The sequence below is a fragment of the Tauraco erythrolophus genome, chromosome 3, assembly GCF_009769465.1.
Source record: "Tauraco erythrolophus isolate bTauEry1 chromosome 3, bTauEry1.pri, whole genome shotgun sequence".
Classification (NCBI taxonomy): domain Eukaryota; kingdom Metazoa; phylum Chordata; class Aves; order Musophagiformes; family Musophagidae; genus Tauraco; species Tauraco erythrolophus.
The window spans coordinates 58,141,439-58,161,149 of NC_141467.1; the positions used below are offsets into that span (position 1 = coordinate 58,141,439).

The window sequence follows — 19,711 nt, forward strand, 5'->3', positions numbered from 1 at the left end:
AACACATAGCAGATTTACCTGCGGGTTTATTGCCTTCACTGCAAAATCAAAAATCTCCTTTGCAGTTTGAGGATCTGTGAAACAATCCAATAATGAGTATTTCACCATTAACACACAAGAGGTAGAGTGAAGACAAAGACATTTTTATCCAAAGCTTGGTAGGAAAAAGCAATATTGGAAAGCCTCACATATCTCGTTTTAAGAGGCAGAGATGCTGTTTTCTGAAATGCTCTTAAATTTGAAAAAAATTTTACATTTGTATTCACTGATTTTTCTGAATACCCATGCTTTAACAGACATGTCTCTAAGGGAAACACATCTCTGCATTGCAGCCTCAATGTGGCTCTTAAGCCGCCCAACATCTGGTTAGAAAACAGCACTTCAAACATTTACGCACAGAAACACACTCATGAAACCACTCTACACAAACACAGACTACAAGGGCCACGTAGCTGGACAGGCCTTGCTTTTGCATAAACCACCTAATCAGTGGTGAAATTTTCATTCTGAGTTGACAGTGAGAAACGGTGCTGCTTGCTGGCTGTATAATACTCAAAATATATCAAATCTTATAACTCTTTTTCACAGAGAAAAAGAACATACCTTCATCCACAGATTTGGTAAAGTTGTACATGAGTGCTACCAGTCCCCTCAGACATCCTGCTACAACAGGCAGCTTGGGTACCCTTGTAGCTGATGTCATCTACAAAAAGTGGGATTTGAAAAAAATATTATCCTCAAGGTAAAATAAATTTACATCAAGGCTTCACAGTTCCTAGAAGTGTAGATAAAATAATATATTCCAACTTAATACAGTTACGTCAGCACCCCCCTCTATGAACACAAGTCTACAGAAACATCTCCTACTCAGAAGTTTCATATCATTCAGGAGGGAGTTTGGCTACAGAAGCATAAGAAATTCTTTGAAAAGCACCAAGACCAATCACAGTAAAACTTAGGTAGCACACACTAATGTCATAAAAGTGCAGAATATAGTAAAGTTTAGCACAACTGTGATATTTACCTGAAACGCAAGGATTCTGCAGCTAGTAGAGACGAAATCAGAAAGTACCAGTGCATGGCAATGTAACTTTTCTTGGGCCCTACTGCAATGATCATCACATGCCATTTTTTCTCACAGTAAATTAGTGATTTGCTGTCACTGATGGCCTTGAATTTTTACTTTGAAAGCTTCTCAGAACCAGAGAACATAAACTTAATAGTCCTTAAAGAAGCATCTATGATTGTCCAGTAAGATCCCTACAAATTGTACCAGTTACAATAGTATGCCAACATATAGCACTACACACATCAAGGGAAAAACAAAGCAATGCATGAGTCTGAAAAGAAATTCCAATCATACCTGTGTTTTAAGCTCTCCCAAATAAGCTCGGAACAGTTTTTCAGAGTTGTTAATCATATCACTAGGCTGGACCTCTCCCAAAACTCCCAAAAGCTCATAAATCTTCTCCAGTACTAGAAAGTAATTTAATATTATTTATTACTGAAATAGTAACTTTGACATTTCCATTGCAATTCCTATGAAACTTGCAACCACGAGAAAACAATTCCTGATGGTTTAATTTTAACTGGTAATTAGCACGTAGGAAAGATGTCTCTTTATGATGTAAATACATACATATATATATTTCCCTACATACTATCATGTGAGATGCATCCTTCTCTCACATTAGTAAGTTAAACACATTTACTCTTTTTAAATGTGGCTTAGAAAACTGATTAATTAAAAGCCATATCCACTGAGGAAGCATTTACCACTAATCCAAGTTTGCTGCGGGCCTTGAGGTTATGCTGGGTATTCTAAGTATGACCAGGGTTAAGGCCAACAGCGAACAGATATCTCTAGGCTTGAGATCAGACTAAAGGGTTCTACGCAGGCACAATAAGTTTTGTGCAGGCTAGACCTGCCATGCCAAGATTTCAGTGGTAACTAGCCAAGACAATCAGACCAGAGCTCATATTGGTATCCTTAACATCCTAAATAACAGAACTAGGCAAGGCAGGGACTGATGAGTTCACATTAGGGGTGACTAATGCAGGAACTATCACACTAAAACTGCAGCTCTGAGGACAAAACTGGCTGGGGTTGGAATAAAGTTACAAAGAGCTTTAGCACCGAGATGGAGTTTACACGAACTTTGACAGGGATGGGCAGCCTCTGCTTTTGACACCAGCACCACTGGAGGGACCAGGGCTACTCTTAAGGCTCAAAGTCAGAGGGGTACGTATGTGTATGGTTACAAAAACGATATAAGAGTAACTTCAAAGGTTACTACACCAGGTTAGCACTGAACCTGGGGGGTGTGGGGACAGGAATAATACCTAAGAGCCTAGCAAAGTTAAGTTGGTTAGCAACAAGAAAGCTGGAATTACTTTCAGGATTTAGGTATTCAAAGACTAATAATAACAGACTAGACATACAAATACCTTTTTATGTCGGGAATCCCAAATCAGACCTATGCTTAAATTCAGTATGAACTGCCACCACTAAATTCAATTATATGATTTCTCCCACCTGTTAACTCTTACATGTATACAGGTCTGCTAAGAAACAGCTAACTGCATGATCAGAAGACCTGAACAAATTTTATTAGCTTTAAAACATGACAACTACCGTTTTTAAACACACTTGCCATGGGAATAACAACTATACATTTCCATGGGGTACAATCCAACAAAAACTGAGTGTAAATAAAAACAAAGGACATTGACAGAAAAACTAAAGCCTACCTGTATCAGGAACTTTACTTCTTGTGGCAAGCTCCCCATAAAATTTATTAAATATCTCCCCGACTTTCATTTCTTCCATCAGACTGGAACGTCGTAAACTTTGGAGCAACTAAGATATATAATGAAAATTTAGGAAAATCATTAATATCGCTACCACAATCCCACTTGGTCTAAATAAAACTACAGTTCATATGTGTAACTTCAGCTTAAGTACACTATTCAATGAAAGAGATTTAAGGTGACCAGTCTAAGAAACAACATTGGCATGAAATCTACTTTAACAACAAACTACCTTCCTATATATGTATAAATACAACATTTATGGTTTCCAATTTATATTATACATATTATATACAGATCATCTGTATGAAAATTATACAGTATGATTTTTATATATATATATATTTATAAAAATCCCACAAGAGCACAGGTATAGCAACTCTGCAGTAGTCTTGATTATATTGTATTTCTCTCCCTGATGCTATAAGCCAATCCACGTCATGAAAGAACTCAGTCAGAATAACTCAGAAGGGAGTTTTGTTTCTCATAAAAAAAATAAACAGGTACAAAAGCATTTACAAAACAAGGATCTAATGAATTCTAAGGAAACACATTATGCAACTACTTTCTCACACCATAACAAAACTTGTTAAAAAAGCCCTCCTCCTCCACACTTTTCACATACTAACATATTATATATTAATATATAATATTTTTAAGTAAGAACACAATGAAACTGCAAAACTTCTCCTTAAAGAACCATAATGAACTGTGAGAGAGAAGATCTGCAGGTGCCCCCAAAACAATCGTGTCTTGCTTTAGCAGAGGAAGGAATTACATGCACACACCTAAGCAACCTACTGGAGGAATATCAAAGACAACCTGTTGTTAAGACATATCTTTTACTAACATTTAAATATTACACTACCACTATTCTCCTGTTCCTGCAGACTACGGGTTTTCTGCATGATACGGCACTACAGTAATACAACAGATTATCTACTTTTCCAGAAGTAAGAAAATTGTAAAATGCTTTTTACCTTAATAAGAATTTCCAGAGCTGTGATTTTACATTTTGCTGCTCTCTCTTTTGTATAAACACAGATACAAGTTTTCTATATAGGAAAGAAAACAGAGGTTGCAATACTCATAAGTAGAGAAGGGAATTCAAAGATAGCAGTGTATTTATCTACCTCTTTAAAGCATCTGTTCCTAAAAAGTTAAGGTTTCTAAAAAAGACTAGAACAATAAAAATATTCAGTCCTGAAAGTGGCTTCATTGACAACACTGCAGCACTGTCTGACATAATAACAAATCCCTGCTCAAGCAAAGAAAGTGCGGCTTCTGGAATAAAAGGCACACATCGTAAATTTTCCACCTCTGTACTATCATTCCTTACAATACGTAGCTACTAATTTGAGATCAGAAAGCACAGTGGTACAGTCAAGCATTTCTATGCAAAGTATTATTACTCAGCAATCCAGACTCAAGAAACCTCGTTTTTAGAGGTATTGTAGTTTCCACCAATTTCTGCATATGTTGCAAAAGTAACAACTTTGCAGGAGAAACTTTTAAAAATCAGTATCTAAAATTAACCATCACCTATAGAAACATTTAAAATACTACACTTAAACTATGAATTTAGTTTGTATAAATTAAGTTAAAATTATTATTTTTCAATATCAATAACATTTTCAAAATCAATACCTATTACGTTCTAAAAAGAGAAGTTAATAAAATTAAGTCTACAGTTGAAGAAACAATTCTGCACTTCTCTGTTGTACTAACTACACTTTATATCAATCACGTTATTTCAGCTCTAACAAGAACACTAGAGATGGGTCAGGCAGACTGGGAGGGGTAAAAGATAGTTACGAATCTGTTACGGTATGAGACCCACCAGAATTGTTTCAACCAACCAACAAAGATCTTCAGGAAATAATTTTCCTTCACCCACCTTAATATTACAGGCATAAGGATGAACTTTATCACCAACTTTTTCCATAAAGACACAAAGAAACTTCAATGCTTCTTCCCTGCAATCTCGAAACTGAAAAGTTAAAAAAAAATAATTTCGTATTAAGGTGTATAATGTAACATGCTATTTATATAGCACTATCTCAGCATTTGTTTAAAGTTTACCAACTCACCTCCTCGATGCCGAGGGATCTGTGGATAAAGACGAGTAAGCCAAGCTCTTGGGAAAACACCAGGGACAGGTGCAGCGCTGTGGGGAAGCAAACAATCGGGCAGTTGGTTTCCTTTCCACTGCTGGCAGGGCTGGACACTACTCAGCCCATCACCTTGTGCAGAAGGACGTCTTAACACCTTGGACAGGACTTAAGCTTGTCACCAGAAAAACCACAACTTAACGTGGGTGCTTCTGGACCTCCCCACGGACTTCCCTGCAGCTCTGACCGTGCCAGAGCCGGAGCCTACCCCTGCCCCTGCTCCGAGCCAAGAGAAACAGAACAGGAGGACAGGTTAGCAGAGAGGGACACACACTTAGGTATTTTTACCAAGGGAAACGCTTATTTGGGGCAAGAGAGTCTCTCTGCTCTTAAGTCAACCTTTCATGTCATGCCAGCAGCCCTCAAGTGTGTCAAGAGCCCAGGGAGGGAGGGAGGGCAGGCGGGCAGAGCCGCCCCGTAGGACCAGAGACCTGGTGTGTGTGTCCCCACCACAGAATCACAGAATGTTAGGGATTGGAACGGATCTCAAAGGATCATCTAGTCCAATCCCCCTGCCGGACCAGGACCACCTAGATCAGATCACACAACAACAAGCCCTACACCAACAAGCCCTTCCCAAACTCAGCAGTTGCTGTTTTAAAGACACCAGCGAGGCAAGAGCCACCCTAGGCCTCGCTCAGGGCCTCGAGGCCTCAGAGCCCCTGCCTCTGCCGCCACCCCCCGCCGCCGAGCCGAGCCGAGCCGAGCCGAGCCGGGCCGGGCCGGGCCGGGCCGGGCCCGAGGGCGCACCCTGCGCGCTGCTCGCCAGGCTGGTGAGGCAGGTCTCCCCCAGGCTGCGGAGCAGGCTGTAGCCGTGCAGAGCGGCACCGACGGCATCGCTAGGCTGCAAGCAGCCGTGCAGCTCCTGCAGGTACTCCTGGACACCCGCCATGCCGCCCCAGGCTGCCGATAGCGGCGGCGGCGCGGCCGAAGGCGGAAGCGGGCGCGAAGGACCCGCCCCCGGCCGGATCCAACACGGTCAGCCGGGGAGGGGACACGCTGTGGCATCAGGACTCGGGAACTCGGAGGCGGGAGAGGCAGGGGTAGACCTCGGTCAGACCATTCTGAGGGGACGGAGGCGCCACGAGCCGCACAAACGGTGGCAGGAAAGAGAGGTTAGGGGCATCTTTATGTTTCTTGCCGCAGGATCGGCCCAGTAGACTTATATACAATAGTAGTCTCCCCCCTTCGCGGAGAATGGACTGCTCCGACCTCCCCTCGCCTCCCCGCCCAACCGCAGGACTGGTTTTGCCGCGAAATTCGGTCCGAGGCGGGTGTTTCCATTCCGGGTTGGGGGGGAGATAATGTGCCATTGCAGAGGACGGCCTGCGTCTCCTAGCACAAGGCGTGCTCTGTAGTACACTTCTCTCCCTACTGTAGCAGGTCGAGCAGGGCGTGGCCCTTACCTCGGGGACCCGGGGGGTTCGCCTCCTTCCTCCTTTCCTTCCCCGTTCCACAGCCCCCCTTTCTGCCTGTGTTGGGCGCTCCCGTTGCTCTCGCGTCTACCCATTGGGCAGAAAACCCGCGAGAGCGCGCGCACGCGACCCGCTTGGCGCGGAACTTCCCGGGGTCGTCGGGGCTGCTCGGAGTCGCAGAGGTGGGTGGGGGCGGCGGCGCCGGGCGGGGGTCGCTTCCCTGCTCCTTCCGGCGGCTCCGCGCCCGGTGTACGTGAGGTGAGGGAGGGAAACCCGGCGGTCTGGGCTCGGCCGGTGGCGGAGCGCCCGCAGCCCGCATTCCTCTCGTCGACTTTCTCCCCCGCCCCCCGCAGGTAGGACCGCCGCGGGAGCCGGAGGAGCGCCATGTCGTCGCCCTCCTCTACCCCCAGCCGCCGCCGCGGCAAGCGCGGCCGGGGCAGCAACCCCCCGACTCGTAAGTGCTTTGGTGGGAAGGGACCGGCCCGGAGCCGGGGGGAAGGCGGGGGGGGAAGGCGGCCGGGGCCGGAGCCAGCGCCAGCCCGCTCGGTGCTCCCCCGCAGGGTGGGTGCCGCGGGGAGCGGGCGGGTGTGTCGGCTGCCTGGTGGCTCTCTCCGCTGTCTGCCTGCCGCCGGAGTAACGGCGCCGTCTCTCCGTCGCGGGAGCGCTCTCCCCGCCGCCTGTACCTCGGTCCGCCTCCTGCGGTGCCGCGACGATTTAAGCGCCGGCTCGGCTCCGTGTCCGCTTGTGTCTTGCAGCGCAAGATGCGCGATCTCCTCCTTCCCAGAAGCGGAGGACGGACGACTCCACCTCCACCGGCGACCTGCAGCCCATGCCCACCTCCCCGCCCCTGGACGCGCAGAGCCCCGGCGCCCCCGACGCGCTCTTCTCCAGCCCGCCGCAGTTCCGCCACTCCGGTACGCTGGGGCTGGGGCAGCTGGGCGGCCGCCCGGTCGGCACCGCGGGCTGGGGCGGACCGTGCCGCCGCGCTCATCCCTGCGCTGGCTGCCCTGAGGCGTCCTGCCGCTGTGTAAGGGAGACAGCCCGGAGAGTGGATCCGGCTGAAAAATACACTAGGAAAAACTGAGTATTGTCTCGTTTCTCATCTGAATTTAGCGTAGTGAACAGTACAGGAGGGTAGTCAAGTGTCAGGGGGGCAGATCTGCTGTTGTGGCTTTGAATTATCGTGGGAGTATGTGCAGGGGATTATACCTTATTCTTTTATGTATTTCTGGAAAGAGTAAAATAAATCTGTAAAATGATTAACGCAGAAAGAATTCGATTGGTTGCCATAAAAAGCCTTTCTTGCTTTTATAAATAGAATTTGTTTCATTTGCAGTAGCTGGTAGTTGTGTCACTTGTTTTACATCCCCAAAAATACTGAAAAATGTGTCTCATCTAAAATGCTACGTTTTGACTGCTTATGCTTGAATACTAATGTAGTTTTAAAATGCAATACCTCTTTAAAGTTTTCTAGCAAGGCTTTACTAGAACTCGGAACCTTTCAGAAGAGATGTTAATGCAAAGAAAAGTTCTAGGTAGACTTGCAACATCTTTATTGATTCTGTTTTAACAAAACATTGGAATTGATTGATGCTACTCGTTTTATGACAGTGGAGTTAAAAGAATGATGAGACAAATGCAGAGGGTGAATTTTAGTTTGCTCTAAATGTAAAATATGTTTATAATCATAATAAAACTTTTTTTTTTTAATAGCTATTCCTCTTGACTTCGATATCAGTTCCCCTCTGACTTACGGCACACCCAGCTCCAGGGTAGAAGGTACTCCACGAAGTGGTGTACGAGGAACTCCGGTTAGGCAGAGGCCAGATCTCGGGTCTGTCCGTAAAGCCAGACAAGTCGATTTACACTCAGATGGGGTAGGTAGATGTCTCAGATTTTGCATCTGACATCTTCTTTTATCACACAACTATGCATGTTTGCATATGCTTAATTTGTTTCCACACAGCTGGCTGAGGATGTGGTAGGAACCGAGCAATCTCTTGGACAAAAACTTGTTATTTGGGGAACAGATGTTAATGTAGCCTCATGCAAAGAAAAATTCCAGGTAGGTTAACAACTACTTTTTTCCTTCTTTAAATGAAAGCTAGTTTGATTTAAACAAATATTAGTTGAATCTGATACAAAGTAGGTGTTTGTGCTACTAAATCCTGTTCATCTTTCCCTTCTGTCTCTCTGTTACCTCTGACGTTCAGAGATTTCTCCAGCGCTTCATTGATCCGGTAGCTAAAGAGGATGAAGACATTGGCTTGGATCTTAACGAGCCGCGCTATATGCAACGACTTGAAGAGGTACTTGTAGCACAGCGAAATCTAACTTTCCTTTTTCAGTCTTGTGTGCCATTGAGCTAAAGATTTCTTTTCAAATATCTTGCAGATTAATATGGTTGGGGAACCATTCCTGAATGTAAATTGTGACCATCTAAGATCATTTGATGAAAATCTTTACAGGCAACTGGTCTGCTATCCTCAGGTGAAACAGTGCACTTGTTTTCTGGCTTTCAAGCGGCCTTTTCATATTTCTGGCTTTTAATATGTTTGTTAAAATGCAATGTGTACTTTGTTTAGTGTAATCTCTGGCTTCTTTATTTTACTTGATATAAAATTTCTTGTTTCACAGTAGTTAGAACTTGATGGCAGATATTGCATACATGCAAGATTAGCAGGTAAACTGCAATGTCTAGAGTCTTGTATGTATATTTTTTTTAATATTTTGGGGGGGATGTTAATTTTTTTTTCCTTTTCAATACTCAAATGAATAAATCTCGTCTAAACAGTAAGTTTCCTATTATGTAGGAAAATGGTCAGCTGGCATAACTTTTAGTCATTCCTGACTGATCAGCAGTACATAAAATGCTTTATACAAAAATATTTCATTCTATGATTATTTTTTTTAACTTCTAAGCTTAACTGTTTCTAACAATTTTATACAGGAAGTTATCCCAACATTTGACATGGCTGCCAATGAGATCTTTTTTGACCGTTTCCCTGATTCGATACTAGAACATCAAATTCAAGTAAGGCCATATAATGCACTGAAGACTAGGAATATGAGAAGTCTAAACCCTGAAGGTACACTTTGATTACCATGTTAGAAAAGAGTCTTAAGGATTTATGTAAACTTTTTGAATGTTAATGTAGAATTACATGAAGACTGTATAAAACTGTACTTGTTGTCCATGCAGACCAATGTCTTTTGTTTATATAAATCTGTTACAGAAGCAAATGCTTTAGAGCCCAAATTTAAAAGAATCTATCCATAAAGGAGATCCTTCCTGGCATCTGCAGGCTACTCATGTTCTTAGTTCTAAAAATGCGAAGGATTCTTTCTTTTGTATAAATACTTCTGTAAATTAGACTATTGGTACTTCACATTTCTTTTTGTTTGGCCTAGACAAAAATACTAGTACCTAACCAAATGTCTACCTCTCACCTGAAACCTAACATCACATGAAATTTGGAGGTTGTTTTAAATTTAAAGAGTATGATGTGATGACACGAGTCTCTGTATTTTGTAGATATTGATCAACTTATCACCATCAGTGGTATGGTCATCAGAAGCTCCCAATTAATTCCTGAGATGCAAGAAGCATTCTTTAAATGCCAGGTTTGCGCTTTCACCACCAGAGTAGAAATCGATCGTGGCAGGATTGCTGAACCATCAGTGTGCAAGAACTGTAACACAACGCACAGTATGGCCCTGATTCACAATCGATCCATGTTCTCCGACAAACAGATGGTATGTTGCACTTAGGCAGCGGCTAAAATGAAGCAGCTTCTAGTTTTTGCTCCCCCACCCTCCTAATATCATCTATAGCATTTATGTATGTATCTTGAGACTAAATGTTTTGAAAAGGGAAACATGTTTTGGAATACGAAAATGGGTGAAACGGCTTAGCGAAGAGGTAAGTCCATACTTTGAAGAAGAAATGCATTAAAAGGATGAAATGATGTATGCACACATCTTGGGGCTTACATATGGAAACATTTTTATATGTAGTATATCAGCTTTCATCTGGACTAGATGAGCCTTGTGTGTAACAGCATTTTTAGCCATACCAATAAAAACCAGCAGAATTCTTACTCTCTTCGTATCTTTTTATTAGTAATCAGTTTTGCTGTCTGGGTGGGACTATTTTGTTCTTGAGCAATGTTCCTGATTCAAAATGGTGCTGAAGACCGCTAATACAAGATTCTGTTGTATGCTGTGTGGAAGAGCTTTGCTTTTTTGAAACTAAAACTTAAATGTTTTTTTTACTAGATCAAACTGCAGGAGTCTCCTGAAGATATGCCAGCTGGACAGACCCCTCATACGGTTGCGCTGTTTGCTCACAATGACCTTGTTGATAAAGTTCAGCCAGGTGACAGGGTTAATGTCACAGGTAAAATATGATTTGAGTATTTGCATCCTCCTTTTTTACTTATCTTGACTGACTCTAAAGGGACCTGCCGGGATGCACCTGCAAGTGCTGAGGGATCTGGCCACTGTCTTTGCAAGGCCACTCAGTTATCTTTTAAAAGGCATGGTGACTGGCTAAGATGTTGGAAGAAAGCCAATGTTGCTCCTAGGGCAAGTAGGAGACCTGGGAAACTACATGCCAGCCAACGTTATCTTGACCCCTGGGAAGGTTATAGAGCCAATAATCCTGGAAACCATTTCTAACCGTATGAAAGACAAGAAAGTGATTGGGAATAGTCAGCATGGACTTCCAGTGGCTAACAACCTTCTACAATGAGATGACTGGAGCAGTGGATCTTCTTTATTCTTATTTTAGCAAGGCTTTCATCACTGTCTCCTGTAACATCCTCATAGGCAAACTGATGGTGTATGGGTTAGTTAAGTGGACAGTGAGATGGATTTAACTGGCAGAACTGCTGGGTTCAAAGCATTCTGATCAGTGGCACAAAGTCCAACTGGAGGTTGGTCACCATGAGTGTACTCCAGAGGTCAATATTGGGGCCAAACCCTGTTGGGTATCTTCACTAATGACCTGGATGATGGGACAGACTGCACCTCCAGCAGACTTGCAGAGAAAAGCAAAACTGGAAGGAAGCAGAGTTTGACAGCCCGCATGACTGTGGTGCTAACAGCCTCCTGGGCTGCATTAGGAGTGTTGCCCACAGGTCAAGGGAGGTGATCCTTCCCCTCTATTCAGTGCTGTTGAGGCCACATCTGGAGTACTGTGTCCAGTTCTGTGCTTGCCTACTACAAGGGAGATGTGAACATGCTAGAGTGAATTCGGCAAAGGGCCATGATAATAACCAGAGCCTCTGTCACATACAGAAAGGCTGAGGAAGCTGGGACTGCTCAGCCTGGAGAAGAGAAGGTTCAGGGAGGATCTCACCAGTGTGCTTATAAATACCTGATTTTTGGGGGGGGGGGGGGGGGGGCGGGGCAGGGGGTGTGATGCTGTCAAGGAGACAGAGCCAGACTCTTCTCAGTGGTGCTTAGTGGCAGGCAGTGGGCACGAGCTGAAATACAGGAAATTCCAGTTAAACCTTAAGAACTTTTTTACTGTTAGAGTGGTCAAGCCCTGGCACAAGTTGTCTGGAGAGGCTATGTGGAGTCTCCATCCTTAGAGGTATTAAAAACCTGACTGGACATGGCCTTTAGCGACCTGTTCTAGCTGACTCTGGTTTGAGCCCATGATTGGACTAGACAGTTTCCAGAGTTCCCTTCTGACTTTGGTGATTCATTCTGAGACTGTAGGTGAGGAAAAGGCAATACGTTAAATCATGTCTGCTGTCAGGAGAGTAACATAAGAGTAAGTCTTGTGATACTGCAACCACACTTTTATAAAGTACATTGCTTTAAAACAGCTGCTGTACTGCTAGCTGTTAGAGATGCATTAGAAATCTGTTATTAACTTTGGTACGTATAAAAGGGGGAAATGCTGACTTTAGACATCAGAACAGGACTTTAAAAAGCATCAAGCCTTAATTTTTTTAAAAAAAATCCTTAAGTGTTTTCCTTGTTAAGAACACTTGTGATAGGAATGTTAAACATACATGTACCTGCAGAAATACGGTTTAGATGATTTAAGTATGTACTGGGAAATAAACTGACTAAAAGAGTTGAGGCTGTTTTGAAAAGCTTTACTTTTCAAAGGAACATGTAAAATTTTCAGGTTTTGGAATTACTGTATTTCTTCATACCTAATGCTGTGATTAAAAATTGTATTTAGGTATCTACAGGGCAGTCCCAATTCGTGTTAATCCAAGGATCAGCAGCGTAAAATCCGTTTATAAGACCCACATTGATGTCATACACTATCGCAAGACAGATGCAAAACGCCTGCATGGTGTTGATGAGGAAACAGAGCAAAAAATGTTTACAGAGGAACGTGTGGAAATTCTGAAAGAGCTTTCTAAAAAAGCAGACATATTTGAGAGACTTTCTTCAGCGTTGGCCCCAAGTATCTACGAGCACGAAGATATCAAAAAGGTGAACAATTGTTTGTTTCTCTTGTAAGAAATGTGTATATATCCAAGTACCTTTGTAATTATTGTTGTTATAAAAATGTCTTGAAGCTTCAAAATTCAAAAAACTGTACCTTGAACAGTCTTGAAATGCCATGGTCTTGTCAAGATGGAGTTGGTTATAAGTGTATCATAATTCTTTTCATGGTCTTAAGGAGTGTTAATTAGAGGAAAGATACTGAAAAGGTAGGAAAGCAGCAGAACTGCAAAAACTTAATTGCAGGATGCATCTTGGACATTTTTTGAATATTTGGATTACTATTGATCAAAGAAAAATAAGTAGCTGTAATATAGTAAGTCGTTGCTGAAAAGAGGCATCCAGAAGAGAACAGTAGATCTAAAATGACAGCTGGTTGACCCTGGCTTACAAGATGTCAAAACAGTTACTTAGATGTATTCAAGAAGGGACTGTTCCAATGAAATGTTCAACTGAGGTACTACAACTTTATTATTGCAAAAATGACAGTCAGTAGTGGCTCTCAAGGTAATTTCGGGCACCAACTAATCAATCCTCTTCAAGTATATTTCTTTGTTTTTTTCTTTATAGATTTATATATTATCATAGTTCACAGTTTTCTGAAATGGCTAGAAGTTGAATTCAAAACCATACAAGGATTTCCTGTTGAAATGGAAATACAATAATGACAAGTCCATTTGCCGTTACCTCCTCACCACACTAGGAAGACACATCAGGTGTAGTGGGTGGAATTTAGGAAAGCTAGGGACGTCAAGGGAGATCGTCATGTTCTGACCAAAATCTGTTCACAGCAACATCCAGCGTTTCTATCTTTATACTTGAAAGTGCTTGAAACCCACACGTACTGGAGCATCAAAACTTGGAGATCTTGAGAAAAAAAAAAATGCAGCTGGTCGTGCTTCTTGTAACTACCGAACATGTTTTACTGACCTCTGCAAGTTGTTCTAAGTGAATGAGAACAGAACTAATACAAGTAGCTCATTCCGTGTAAGAAGTTGTGCAGAGGCTTTACCTGAAGTAGTGCACAGTTTTTCTCACTCTTTTCCTTGCTGTTTCCAGCTGTTATTGTCACTATCACTTTTTCTTCATTGACTATATTGACATATATATGCTGTTAGAGGAAAAAAAAAATACTAGGAAATGGTGAGTTTTTAAACTAGTAAATTTGAAAAAGAAAAAAAAAAAACCTCCCTGATAATTCTAGTTAACTAATAAAATTACACACATATGTTTATGCTAATCATTCCAGTACTTTCAAAATACTGAAAGTTAGTTACTTTTATTTCTTTACTAATGCTGCAAGCATATGCTTTTTTTAGGAAATATGAAGATGGAAGCGTTGGTAAACTCCAATAAAATAAAGACTTTAACACTTTTAATCTTTGTGGGCAGGTAAAGAACTTTATTGAAGTAATGTTCTAACACAGTAAAGCAGTTTTCCTGAAAAGAAAATGATACTTGATTAGTCTTGACTAAAAAGCTGATAAAAAATGGCACTTTTTTAATGATACAAAAGAGGCAATAGTACTTTGGTCCTAGATTAAACATAGCCTTAGGGAAAACAATAGTCTTTTCTGGCTTTCCTGTTGTCAGCAGAATTTGTTATCAGAATTTTGATTACATAAGTTTTGGAATAGATTTGGAACAAATCTAATTTGAAACTTTAATTATAAGCTGAGTTTGTAGGATCTAGTGGTTTAACTATATGTTTGTAATTAACTGGAATTGAGGATACCTATAAGGAATGAACCCTTCTAAAGGCTTCTAAAACCAGTTTCAAGTGTTTTCTTTCATGTCCAAGTTAATTTTAGCAGTGTTTCAGTTCATCAGATGTTTCAGTTCAACAGTTGTATTTGCTCTGTTAAATATACAAGAGGTGATGTTTTGATTTTTAAAGAGAGTATTTTTGTAGGGTATTCTGCTTCAGCTTTTTGGGGGATCAAGAAAGGATTTTACTCGCACAGGAAGAGGCAATTTTCGTGCCGAGATCAACATTCTTCTCTGTGGTGATCCTGGTACAAGTAAATCACAACTGCTCCAGTATGTGTATAACCTGGTTCCTCGAGGCCAGTATACATCTGGCAAAGGCTCAAGTGCAGTTGGTCTTACTGCGTACGTGATGAAGGATCCAGAAACACGGCAACTGGTTCTTCAGACTGGTGCTTTAGTACTTAGTGACAATGGCATTTGCTGCATTGACGAGTTTGATAAAATGAATGAAAGCACAAGATCAGTGCTACATGAAGTAATGGAACAACAGACTCTGTCCATCGCAAAGGTAAGCCTTTGTTTAATTCCAGGCTCTTTCCACTAAGCATGGTATATGCTAGGCAGCTGAAACCACAGTTACCAGAGAAACAAAGGATTACACTTTTCTGTTGTTGTCAGTGGATCAATCCTAGATTATGTAACAACTCACTTAGGAAAGAATACAGTTTTCATAGCAAACTGTAGTATTTCTGGATGGTTTTGTTCTTGCTTTACTCTAAAAGGTTTTTTCAATGTAGTCATTTATTACAGAACCCATTTTAATGTCACCAGTGGTTTCATGAAGTTGAGGGGGAAAAAAGTTTTGGTGGCACATAGTTGCAGCTGGTTTCAGAAATGTTTTTCATTTTGACAGGCTGGAATTATTTGCCAACTGAATGCTCGTACGTCTATCCTGGCAGCAGCTAACCCTATAGAATCACAGTGGAATCCAAAAAAGACTACTATTGAAAATATCCAGCTTCCTCATACGCTGTTGTCAAGGTACTTGACTCCTATTTGCATGTCTCATTTTTAGGAGGTGTTATACTTCCTCTTGTGAAAATGGTTAAATATAGTAGAACAGAACAATTGTGTTCTTTGTAGCGTAGTGGAAAACTTTTGTAGCATTTATTTTAAATGCTGTTCTTAACTACTTTTATGTGAGCAGAGAACTGCCTTTTAGTATTTACATACTGACCTTGAACACAAGATCTGATAAGATCTGTAGAATCTCTTTATTTACTTCTACATTGTTGTGGGTTTTTTTTTCTGTTGTTTCACGATCATCTCCTATGAAAGTTATTCTGAAACCTATGGCGTTGATAACGTCAACAAAAACTTCATATGTTTCTTAGGTCCATAAAACTTTGAAAATGAAATTATTAGGGAACTTGCAGCTAAGGTGGTAGAATCTGAATATTTGTGCCTGCTTCATGTTCTGTAAAATTCAGCTGGGGAGGTGGTGGCAGTGCTAGCCTTTTGTGTGATAGCTGTTAGACCAACATGTAGTGTCTGCTGATCTAAAATTAAACTGTCTATGTGCTGCAGTTGCATCTTGGCTAGAAATGTGAAATGCATTGGTATACTAGATATTCTGAGGACACCTACGGCTTAGATTTCAATTAAGAGCTTCTTAATTTAGCAATTTAGTGACAAATAGTACCTTAGTACAGGTGTACTGAATGAAACTCAGCTTCAGCAGCATCTCAATTCCATCATTTATTGGATTTAAGCTTATGAAAACAGATGATGGGCTGGCTAAAAATATCTGCCTATAGCTGAGCACAGTTGAATATATTGTTTGTAAAATTATAAACAATTTTTTTCAGGATTAAACTGCAAGTGCTTTTTTATTTATACATACATTTATTTACTTATGTTTTTTAGAGGCACAAAATAACTATATAGGTATGTGCTCTTGCCTTTCAGGGTAGTTTCTTTAGCAGCAAGTTTATTCTGTGTATTTGGTATGTGTGTGGAGGTTTTTTGTGTGGTTTGGTTTTTGTGGGTTTTTTTAGAAAACAAGAACTTTGAACATGAGATCTGAATTTTGCAGAATGTATCGCACTTTCAAACTTTCAAGTCCATAGGATGAAAGCAAATCCACTGTGGTTTTTTGTACTTTCAGAATTCTAGAAAAATCCTATTTGCAGTTTAACAGAGCAACTCCTACTTCGAGTAGGAAGTAATAGTCAAATAACTCCTACATCTACTTGTTAAGTCAAAAACCCTAAAACAAACTACTTTAAATGGCAGGAAGGTATACACACTAATACTGGATTCTTATCCTGTTCAGATTTGACTTGATCTTTTTAATGTTGGATCCACGTGATGAAGCTTATGACAGACGTCTTGCTCGCCATTTGGTTTCACTGTACTACCAAAGTGAAGAACAGATGGAGGAGGAATACATGGACATGGCAGTACTGAGGGATTACATAGCATATGCTCGTAGTTACATAAATCCTAGGTTGAGTGAAGAAGCAAGCCAAGCCCTTATTGAGGTAAAGAAGTTGCTGTTAATGGCTCTGAGTTCTTACTGACTTGTCAAAAATGGCAAAATCCCCTTGTACGTATGCTTCCTATTTACATATAATTGTTCTGTAAGACTCTTCAAACATCTCTAAAAATCACCAGCATTTATAAAGGAAAGAGGGATCAGTATTAAAGTCATTCTGCACTTTGATCATTAGCCTTCAGATGTGTTAGTTTTGGTCTACCACATTAATAAAAGCATAAAATTCTGCTGAAATTAAATGTGTCAGTACAGGCAAAAGCACTATTATGTAAGACTAGTCCTAAGTTTTTAAAGCAGTTGAAAACTTGACTCATTATCGTGGCTTAATTGCTTTATAAGAGAAATGCGTGTATGTGATGTGGGTATCCTTCATTGCAGAAGAATTGTGAAGGCAGGCAAGCAGAAATAGTGTTTGGAACAGTTTGCCAGAATCGCTCGTCTTATGAAAAAAGATGGGGGGGGATGAAGAGGACTGAAAATAATAGAAATAACAGGATTTACTGAAATATTTAATGACTCTCTTTTCAGGCATATGTGGACATGAGGAAGATAGGTAGTGGCAGGGGAATGGTTTCTGCATATCCTCGACAACTGGAGTCTCTGATCCGACTGGCAGAAGCGCATGCTAAAGTACGCTTTTCTGAGAAAGTGGAAACAATTGATGTAGAAGAAGCAAAACGCCTCCATCGGGAAGCACTGAAACAATCTGCTACTGATCCAAGGACCGGAATTGTGGACATATCCATTCTCACTACAGGTCTGTGTTTTCGTAGTGATAAGGCTGGGATGCTATTGGGTTCTTGTAGTTTTTTTAAAGGTAACTTAACCTGTCCTCCGTAGTTTATGTCTAAAAGGTGTTTTCCTTCCTTTTATAAGGAATGAGTGCAACGGCTCGTAAGCGGAAAGAGGAGTTGGCTCAAGCTTTAAGGAAGCTTATCCAGTCAAAGGGTAGAACACCAGCTTTGAAGTACCAACAGCTTTTTGATGATCTCCGAGCACAGTCTGATACAGTGAGTTTCCTGCTTTGTTTTTACATTTCCAGTAATTTAGAAAGCATGGTATTTTTCCGAATCTACACTATCTTGTTTTCAAATCACACTGTGGAGGGAAAGGGAGACACTTAACTTTTCAGCTGATGTGACCAGAAAGCTAATTCTGTGGTTAAATAAGCTGAATCTTTGCTGTATCTTAGTTTATTCTGGTTTCTCAAATAGCAAATTCAGCTTCAGGGTTCCAGGCTAGATTTCAAATTGCAAAAAGAACATACTAAAACTTTAAAAAACTTGTTCAGAAAATTGGTAGGAAGTAAGGCATTTTTAGTCTTCAAAGTATTTCCCCCCTCCCCTACTGTCTTTATTTGATTTACTTCTTTTCTTTAAGGCTGTCACTAAGGAAATGTTTGAAGAAGCACTTCGTGCCTTGGCTGATGATGACTTCTTGACTGTGACTGGAAAGACTGTTAGACTGCTGTGAGTTAGCCTTTCCTTGCAAGCCAGCTGTCACGGCTTTACTTCGCCTTACTTAAGATAGTGTCATTCTGCAAGATCTTTGAGATTTGGGACTATCATTTGCTAGGATAAGCATAGCCTCTCCTTGTAAGCCAACTGTCATGGCTTTACTTTGCCTTACTTAGTATATTGCCAGTCTGCAAGATTTTCAAGATTTGGGACTATAATTTGCTATGACAAGTGTACCAACGATTAAGCGGCACTTCTTTCAGCACAAGGGACTACAAAGGACCTAAAAAATCCTTAGTTGAATAATGCTATTTACATCTTAGTTAAGTGTAATTACTAATATGTCAAGTGTCACGTATTTTTATGAGGTTTTATAGAACATGCTAACAATGTTGTACGTGTTTCAAATTGAATTGTAAAAGTTCATCTTAAATTACTTTTTAGTAAATGTGGTTTGACTATTAGTACTGCTGATATCTGAAATAAAGTTATTGGATTTAAAAGGGCTCTCTAGCATTCATTTCAAGTGAAAATGCGCACATGCTGTGATGAGCACTTTTCAATCTAGAATCCTGCAATATTTAGGAAGCTCTCTGTTAGAGCATGAAGGAGGGTTGCGCTTTTTTTTTTTTATGACTGTACTTTGGTAGTATCCTTGATGTAAAAAAGGCAGGTAATAGATTTTACTTGAAAACAAACTTTCATACTACACATTTAAGAATGACTGGATAAATTAAGTTACCAACCTGTGGTGTAATTTCATATAATCAGTCCTAAAAGAACAAGGTCCGGTAGTGCATGACTAGAGAATCTTCCCTCATTCTAGGCAGGGTAGATGCTCCCAGCCGCTGCATGTCAATAGCTGCTATTGTTTTCACAGCTGAGCAAGTGGAAGAGTTGCCTAGATCACCAGTGCAGACAGCACTGGGCTGATCTCAACTGCTCGCTTAGCCCTTTGAAGCTGAAATAAGTACTCCTACTGTTTGTGTGTAAAACTGATTTCAGCTCCTTTTCAATTTAAGATTACTCTTAATTCCCATCTTCTAGTTTCTTTGGGTTTTGGTTTTTAAAGTAAAGTAAAATGCTTATTAATAATTACTGTATTTAGTGTGTGCA

The 19,711-nt window shown here is 41.0% G+C and overlaps 2 protein-coding genes across 3 annotated transcripts in view; one reads left to right on the top strand and one right to left on the bottom strand.

Moving 5' to 3' along the window:
- PRKDC (protein kinase, DNA-activated, catalytic subunit) overlaps positions 1-5,874 on the bottom strand; it is an 84,906-nt gene extending 79,032 nt beyond the window's left edge. The window contains 8 exon segments of the mRNA XM_086608636.1: positions 19-74; positions 604-703; positions 1,364-1,476; positions 2,752-2,860; positions 3,792-3,866; positions 4,709-4,801; positions 4,902-4,978; positions 5,733-5,874. Of these exon segments, the coding sequence (XP_086464762.1) occupies positions 19-74; positions 604-703; positions 1,364-1,476; positions 2,752-2,860; positions 3,792-3,866; positions 4,709-4,801; positions 4,902-4,978; positions 5,733-5,874 (765 nt within the window).
- A 907-nt stretch (positions 5,875-6,781) lies between these two features.
- MCM4 (minichromosome maintenance complex component 4) lies at positions 6,782-18,687 on the top strand. 2 transcript variants are annotated; one of them, XM_086609270.1, is made up of 16 exons: positions 6,782-6,857; positions 7,153-7,311; positions 8,111-8,274; positions 8,364-8,462; positions 8,611-8,706; positions 8,792-8,887; positions 9,348-9,486; positions 9,933-10,153; positions 10,676-10,796; positions 12,600-12,859; positions 14,784-15,149; positions 15,495-15,622; positions 16,917-17,124; positions 17,667-17,895; positions 18,015-18,148; positions 18,519-18,687. In XM_086609270.1, the coding sequence occupies exons 1-16, from the start codon at positions 6,782-6,784 to the stop codon at positions 18,609-18,611; spliced, it is 2,589 nt and encodes an 862-aa protein (XP_086465396.1). In that variant the 3' UTR covers positions 18,612-18,687. The 2 variants fall into 2 exon arrangements, with proteins under 2 accessions (XP_086465396.1, XP_086465397.1); XM_086609271.1 differs by having other exon boundaries at positions 6,782-6,851.
- The last annotated feature ends 1,024 nt before the right edge of the window (positions 18,688-19,711 follow it).

Coding starts and splice junctions, on each gene's coding strand:
- MCM4 (XM_086609270.1), top strand. CDS start 6,782: ATGTCGTCGCCCTCCTCTACCCCCAGCCGCCGCCGCGGCAAGCGCGGC. Junction 7,312..8,110: donor GCCGCAGTTCCGCCACTCCG/GTACGCTGGGGC, acceptor TTTTTTTAATAG/CTATTCCTCTTGACTTCGAT. Junction 10,154..10,675: donor TGTTCTCCGACAAACAGATG/GTATGTTGCACT, acceptor TTTTTTTACTAG/ATCAAACTGCAGGAGTCTCC.